The 7,783-nt window shown below is 33.9% G+C and overlaps 1 protein-coding gene across 1 annotated transcript in view; it reads left to right on the top strand.

The window, feature by feature from the left end:
- Nucleotides 1-3,058, top strand: part of LOC137631692 (protein snakeskin-like) — a 23,798-nt gene extending 20,740 nt beyond the window's left edge. Inside the window, exon 5 of the mRNA XM_068363568.1 lies at nucleotides 2,500-3,058. Within this exon, the coding sequence (XP_068219669.1) occupies nucleotides 2,500-2,736 (237 nt within the window). The 3' untranslated portion in view covers nucleotides 2,737-3,058. The remainder of the gene's footprint in view (nucleotides 1-2,499) is intronic.
- The last annotated feature ends 4,725 nt before the right edge of the window (nucleotides 3,059-7,783 follow it).

Here is a 7,783-nt window from a genome sequence, read left to right as displayed (position 1 = left end):
AGTAACTCATATACTTATGATCCACTTTCATTTGGTAATTCCTGTAGATTTTCACACCATGATAAGGAGATTAAGATACTCGTAAGCCTATGAAGTGTGAGCTGAAGATATTGTAAACCTATAAAGGTGAAATCAATTCCACTTGATCATGAAGAAAGTTATTAAACTAAAAGGTATTGGTGCTTAGGAGAATAATATTAGTTAGAAGGTGTCTTTGCAACATGTAAAATACAGGTATCCGATAGTAATCGTCTTTAAAATCGTTCAAAACACTTGAAATGCACCAGGAACATTTCTTATTCACTAAAAGGTATTAATAGTTACTTAAATAATTTTATCCGGCTTCCTGAGAAGTTAGACGAAGGCCCCCTTTACCCCTAGGTAACGATAAGTCATCTTAGGTTATGTTAGGTAGGGAACCTTAGATTAGGTTGTATCTCTATGGTTGTTTTCCTTGTTTCGAGTGTCTTTATAACTTGAAAAATATGGGTTTCTGACAGTTATTGTCATCAAAACCATTCAAAACACCAAAAAATACTCCAGGAACACCTCTTATTTTCTGTGAAAGATTTTTGGTTACTTTTGCAATTTTACCAACTGAAAAGTATTTCAAAATTTTCTTACATGAATCAGTATCATAACAAACCCTGCACTTGAAAAGCACAGCTTAGGTTCTCCTCATTTGAATTTAGTTCATCTTCTCAATTTAAAGAAAGCTCAAGGAACAGAGCGAAGTTACTGTTTAAACAGTCTTTGGTTATTTTCCTTTTTCATGAGCCACATCTTATCATATTTACCCTTTTGTTAATGTGACACTGAAAGGTCTTTGGTAACCCGGTATCTTGGTCAAATAATGTAGAGAATTTGCAAATGTTCCCGTTATTATTTAACAAGATTTTTGGGTCTTAACCCATGTCCTATTGTCTGTATTTTATATAAAGAACTGACTGCATATTGTCTTCATTAGTGGATTTTTTATTATCATTATTATTATTATTATTATTATTATTATTATTATTATTACTTGCTAAACTACAACCCTAGTTGAAAAATCAGGATGCCGAATATCAAGTTGCTCTCTCATACATTTCAAAAGTTATTCGGTAAATGCTTATTCAACCTTCGACATTTACTCATCTATCTGATTGTTAAAATGTTAATCATAACCAATTTGTGATTTATATGAGGTTTTCAAGTTTTGTCTTCAAAGATATTGGTATTGTATCGCTTAAAAAGAAGTCTTTAACCCCATGGGTCGGGTGGGATTATAGAGGCACAGACAAAAAGATAGATAGACAGACCGTTAATAGACCTGTAAAATAAACCTTAAGCCATAAGCATGAAAAGGTAGTACAATCGCCCTAGACAAGACTTCATATGAATATATGCAAATTAAATAATTTATGAAGATATTGGCAATCTCAGACTCGGTAGTGACCTAAACGTGTCGGATGTTCTCTCATTTGAAGCAGTAGGAATCTCATTGAAAGATAGAAACTCTACACATCTGAAAATCTCTTCTTCTTTTCTCACCTGTCTGTAAAACAACCATTTCTCTTTCTTGAATATTTCTACCAAACTCATAATTCCCCTTTTCCTTTCTGGCTTTAATTTTTTTTTCAAAAATAGTATATGCCAGAAATTAGTAAATTTCAGTTTAATGAAAGGATCATAGCAATCACCAGAAGATGAAAATGCAAAGCAAATGATATCTTGTATTGTAAACCAGATATATAGGATGATAAAAAATGTTTAACAAAATATTGACCATGTTTTGATATGCATCTTCTTAGGATATTTAAAAGCATAATTGAACAGAGAAGCTAAAAGTGCAGTTGTCGTATGCCACAATGTATCCTTAAGTTTTCTTTCTCAATGGTATCTCAACCATAACATAGTTCAGTAAGGAACTATAGAAGTGCATTCCCACCACCATTTTTTTCTTGTACTATTGCTGTTATTCTCATTATGAGTTTTTTCCTCGACAGTTAATATGTATTGCATCATGCTTAATGTTATACATAAATGTATACAGCTTTTTTATCTACACAAATGAAAAGTATGCCTAAAATAATTCCAGAGAGGGATAGAAAAAGTTTATAATTAGAATATTAAAGATTAGGAAGAAAGTGAAGTATTGGAGTGTGAGAATAAGCTTTTTCTTTTTGTTAAGCTTATTGAATATCAGTTTTTCGCATATTAGTCAAAGCCTCTACATTTGAAATACAACCAAAGGAAATAGAAGAGAAAATATTCCCTCTCTCTCTCTCTCTCTCTCTCTCTCTCTCTCTCTCTCTCTCTCTCTCTCTCTCTCTCTCTCTCTCTCTCTCTCTCTCTCTCTCTCTCTCCTACAAAATATTTTATGTTGCCTTTATCATATTACAGTGGCATTATTTATTGTGTTAATTATTTTGAAATTGGAAGTCCATTGTCCTTTTCTGTTGGTCACTCTAAGAAAAAATTTTATGTTAAAATGGTTTATAATTCATATTTTTTCAGGAGCCCGTACTTCACATCATTTTCTGTGTATTTTCCCTCATATCTGGCTTCATTGGCCTATCATTCTGGAATGACCCTTCAGATGACTGGGAGAGTGAAAAAAGTTCTGGCATCGCCATGGTCGTCTTTTGTTTCATCACAAGCATCCTGTATTTCTTAGACATTTTCGTTTTTATGCGTGTCAGGTGCGCAAAGCCCTCTGGTCCTTCAGGAGTCCAGCAGATTATTGTGAGGTGAAAAGAAGATGAAAAGAGCATTTGGGAAACAAACCTAGTTGTGTATCTACCTGTAACACAAATATACACAGGTTACGTGTGCTAGAATGGGAAGTCACTCTTTTGTGTGTACATATCACAGCCAAAAAATGTTGAATGAAGAATTGAAACCAGACTTAAATTTTTTCATAAAATCTCCCTCCTCCTTATATATTTTGATATTAGAATCAGTACACATACACATATGCATTTGTTAAAGTCTCTTAAACTGAAGTTAGCCCTTACAAGCTGGGAAGAGTAGAATAATCGTTAGGCCCAAAAGAAAAAATATATATGAATACATTTACAGTATTCATTTATTAAATGGTATACTGATAATTTATAATTAGAAGAAAAACTAGCCATTAATAATTTTTAATCAATTTCCATTTGAAATAATTAATGGAAATAAATTACTTTTTTGTCTAAAGTAAATCTGTTATATCAAATATTTTATCATTGAAAATTTCATTGAACATTATAGTTATTTGTATTGTATTCATGTTTACATACTTATATTGACTAAATCCAGCCCTTTCTACCTCAGTTAACTTCAAAGTACAATTTCAGAATTATTGTGCTGAAACATTACAGTCAAGATTCACTACGATAAGTGAGAATCGAAATTTCGTAAGAAATATCCCAATACTAGACTGATTTGCTGTAAAAACGAATTGGAACTGTATGTTAATGATAACATATTTTTTATGGTTTTCTCAGTTGTTGTAATCATGTAATCACATAAGTTTTAAATGAAAAAAAAATTTAGATGAATTTACTGATTTTCTAACTTAAGCAAAATCTCCCAATGGCACTTACTCCGAAGCTTGTTTTGAATTAAACAAAGCTTAAATTAACCCCTTTCATTCTGTTTCATACAATTTGGGCTGTTTATATTCCTTAATATTTTTAGGTTAATAATCTGCCATTGATAGCTGTAAATGGCTGACTGGTTCAAGCGATTTTGACTTTGATGTACATACACATGCATACTACATAAATTACAGGTGGAATATTGCTGTTTTCTTTTATATTTGGTATGTTTCCCAATGTATGTTACTAGGACACCTGAGAGGCAGTTTAATAGAGACTGAAATAGAGTCCATGGAAAAGTGGTCCTGTGGACACATTTGACTGTTATCTGTGAAATATAGAGAAAAGTAAGGACAGAATCAGTGATGAAAATAAGGATCTGTAATTCAGTGTTACTGAGAAGGAAAACAAAAGAAGAGACCCCGCAAATATTGAAACTGTAGCCCAAATAAGTATGGATAGAGAAAGAATTTATAATATTAATCCTTGAGGTCTTAAGGTCACAGTGAAATAGTGAACATTTCAAGAATGGAGGATAAGTGCAGAAGCTTATGATAATACAAAAAGTAGCTAGGCACGTCATCTTGTAAAGAATCATATTGGAATATTATTCTTTCGTGGACTTTAAATGAAGCTAACACTTTATAAATGATATATCTTTTAGATCTAAGAATAAAAAGAAATTGTTATGAGAAAGACGAGGCAATAGTGTTCTCTATCAACCAGGACATAAAAGAAGAACATTTGAAATTGGGAAGTTGTGAGTATTAACAGTTGACGGCCTGATTTTTTTATACTTTTTTTACAGGAGACAGAATTAGAATGTAACAATTCTTTTTTGAAACAAATAGAAATTGAAATAGGCATGGGGAAAGGCTGCATACTCTTCTGTAAAGGACATGGAATATTGTAAGTTCTGTGTGATGAATATCAATCTTTTAGAGATTTTTATTCGTCTTAGCTCTGCAAACCTCCATATATTGATATGAATATCTCTTCAGGAAAGCTGAAAAGGGCTAGCATAGATAAGAACAAGTTACAAGATAATGAAGTAGTGAAGGAACCTTCCCACCTCCACTGGGTTTTGCTTGCCTCAATCTTCCTTAATTGCACGAATCAGAGGAATGATTAACGTGTAATTTATTTAAAAAGTCTTGATATGTATTGCTAGGAAAGATACAAATTATATCAAAAATTTGATTTATTCATGTGCTGAAAAACTTGCATCCTTTTAATATGGAGATTTACTCGTTGGTGGGAGGAAGTCCCTGTGATTCAGATTGGAATGTTCTCTTTCCTTCCTGAAGAACATCATGCTTTTAATTTTAGTAAGGAGCAAAGGAAAGGGTGTCAAGCAAAAACTCGGAAGTAACATGTCATATGCTGGTGTTCCTGTTCCTGTCTGAGATAGAAGAAGGTAAAAGAACTCTTTTTCCTGTTCCTGTCTGAGATAGAAGAAGGTAAAAGAACTCTAAGTCCCATGTAAGAAATTGTCCCAAGAGACACATAAAAAAAATGTTTTGGAAGATAAGTCCATCCAGAAATGGGTTTAAATGAGTAAAATAGTCAATGGAGAATCTATTGGATAAAATATCCAATCAGAGGGGGAAAAAAAATAAGAGCGAAACATTCTACCTTTCACTCATTCTTACATCAAAAGAGTTGTCATAGATAAGATGCAAATCCGTCCAGCGAAGAAATTTGGAGAGCTAGACAACTTGTTGAGCAGCCACTACAATGTGCAAGGATGTTTCCCAATCCCTACCTTCAACACCAGAGAGACCAACAAGTTATTGAATGCTTCAGAAGCTGATTCTAAATTGTCCTCCTCGCGGTTGGGGTTTATATTCCCTTGATGATTTCATGAAGCCAGAAACAAATGCCATGCTTAGACACATCATTCTTGGTCCTGTCAGTATTAGCCAAGATATGTAAACACTTAGGTGCGGGGTGATAAATCCTCTTTAGATAGTACTTTAATAACTTTGCAGGATACAAAAGCATATCTTTTCTGTCATCATTAATGAGATCCCAAAAATGAGGAACCCAAAAACAGCTCAAACTTAAGATCATTATCCAAAAGATTCTCATTGATTCGTGCAATCCCAATCCTTCTATGGGAAACTAGGTACGAAAATTTGTTAAGCCTAATTATTTTACCAACGCTAGAACTACCGAGAAGATAATGTCAAGAGTTGTTATTATTATTATTATTATTATTATAACGACCCAAGCTACAACCCTGGTTGGAAAAGCAAAGTGCTACAAGTCCAAGGACTCCAACCAGGAAAGCTACCCATTGTGGAAAGAAAATCCCAGATAAACTACGTATACATAAGTAATGTATGAAAAAAATATGAAATATTTCAAGATGAATAATAATGCTGTAATAGATTGTTCATATAGAAACTATAGAGCAATACTTATGTCAACCTGTTCAACAAAATAGAATTTTAAAAAAGTTTGAACTTCTGAAGTACATTCAGTTCCAATGCCAGATTAGGTAGATTCTTCCAGAATACTGTGTAGTCACATCTGGAATAAAACTTCTAGAGTACTGTGTAGTATTGTGCCATATGATGTAGATGGCATGGATATTATAATTAACTTCATACCTTGTAGTACATAAAGGGTAGTACAGTCTGGAAAGATCTAAATACAATGGATGTTCTGAATAATGAAAAATCTTATGCAACACGCATAAAGAACTGACTGGATGACTGGGCATGGGATTAATATCCAGTTTAGGAATAAGGAATTTATTAGATAGTAAGTTTCTATGCAACAAATTAAGATGAGAGTCAGCAGCTGAAGACAGACAGGAGATCAGTACGGAAAGCAAGGTAATATCAAAGAATTAGAAAATTTCTTCGGGATAGATTGATCACCAAAAGTATCAAGAGACCTTTTTTTGTAATGGAAGAAAAAAATAGACCTAATTTGCTTCTTAAAAGTGAATTTGAAATCAAGAATCACACCTAGATTTGTAAATACATTACACATAGTTCAAGAGACATAGTCAATGCAAAGATCTGGATGTAGACGCGCCAACTTCCTTCACTGAAATTTACAATTGTACTTTGATTTTATTAGGGTTTAACTTTATGTCCTGTAATTTGCATCATCCATTAAATTTAGCTAGATTCTATCAAGGGATTCAGCAACCAAAAGTCTACATTCTGATGGAATCGATGAAAAAACTTAGCCTCTTTAGCACATGCAATGAGCTTGTTTTACAGGCCAAACCACTTCGTCTTGCATATTTACAGTAATGTGAAAAGTAATGGGCCGAGGACACTGAGAATCACTAGATATTGCAATTCTATAGTCACTATGGTACCCATCAGTAACCACTCTTTTCCATCTATTGATTAAAAATTCAATTGTGATTTTATGAAAATGCCCACCAACTCTCATCTGTTTAGGTTTGAAAACAAGGGCCTTATGATTAACACGGTCGAAGGCAGCACTAAAATCAAGACCAGTCATACCATCTTCCTGACAACCATAAAGGCATTTCTGTAGTGTTGGAAATTGTAAGAAGGGAATTACATGCTCCAATCCCTATGCTAAAGCCAAACTGCAAATTGTGGGACAGATGATTCCTTTCAGTATACCTATTCTGACATTTTGCCAAAAGATAATGAAAACGTTAAATAATATGGAGTCATATCTCAATCAGACGATCTCCTCAGTAGCTCAAACATTGGATGAGCAAGAGCTTTGAATATTGAGTAAAATGGTCGAACTCTAACCTAGGACCTAAGTTCTCAAGGTGGCAGGACTGCTGCTAGTTCATGAGGAGCATGGACAACTCCCTCAAGGAGATGATGTCACTCCCTTCCAGCCATAAGACTTTGGCTAAATGTAGAGGGATAGCCTTTCATTGCTGAGACTAAGAGGAGTTTCATTCAGCGAAGAGAGACGAGGAAGTTTGTTACACACTGAACAGTTGCTCTAACTTTAGAGACGCTCCTCCTGTGACACTAATTGTAAAGATGACCAACTTTCCCTGGTAAACTGATGCTGAGGATCATATGAGACATCCAGACTTCTCACCTGAAATCGTATGTGAAAATCCACCCACTCTTAGAAGACAGATAAGATCAGGCCATGAAGTATAAGGGGCATTATAAACAGTTAGAACCTCTGTGGATTTATTGCTTTAAAAAACTGGGCAAAGGTGGAACTTTTCATGGGACCTCGACGAGCAATGC

The sequence above is a fragment of the Palaemon carinicauda genome, chromosome 40 (genome assembly GCF_036898095.1).
Source record: "Palaemon carinicauda isolate YSFRI2023 chromosome 40, ASM3689809v2, whole genome shotgun sequence".
NCBI classification, from domain to species: domain Eukaryota; kingdom Metazoa; phylum Arthropoda; class Malacostraca; order Decapoda; family Palaemonidae; genus Palaemon; species Palaemon carinicauda.
Note: the sequence above shows the minus strand (reverse complement) of the source record. Positions and strands in the feature narration are given on the sequence as shown.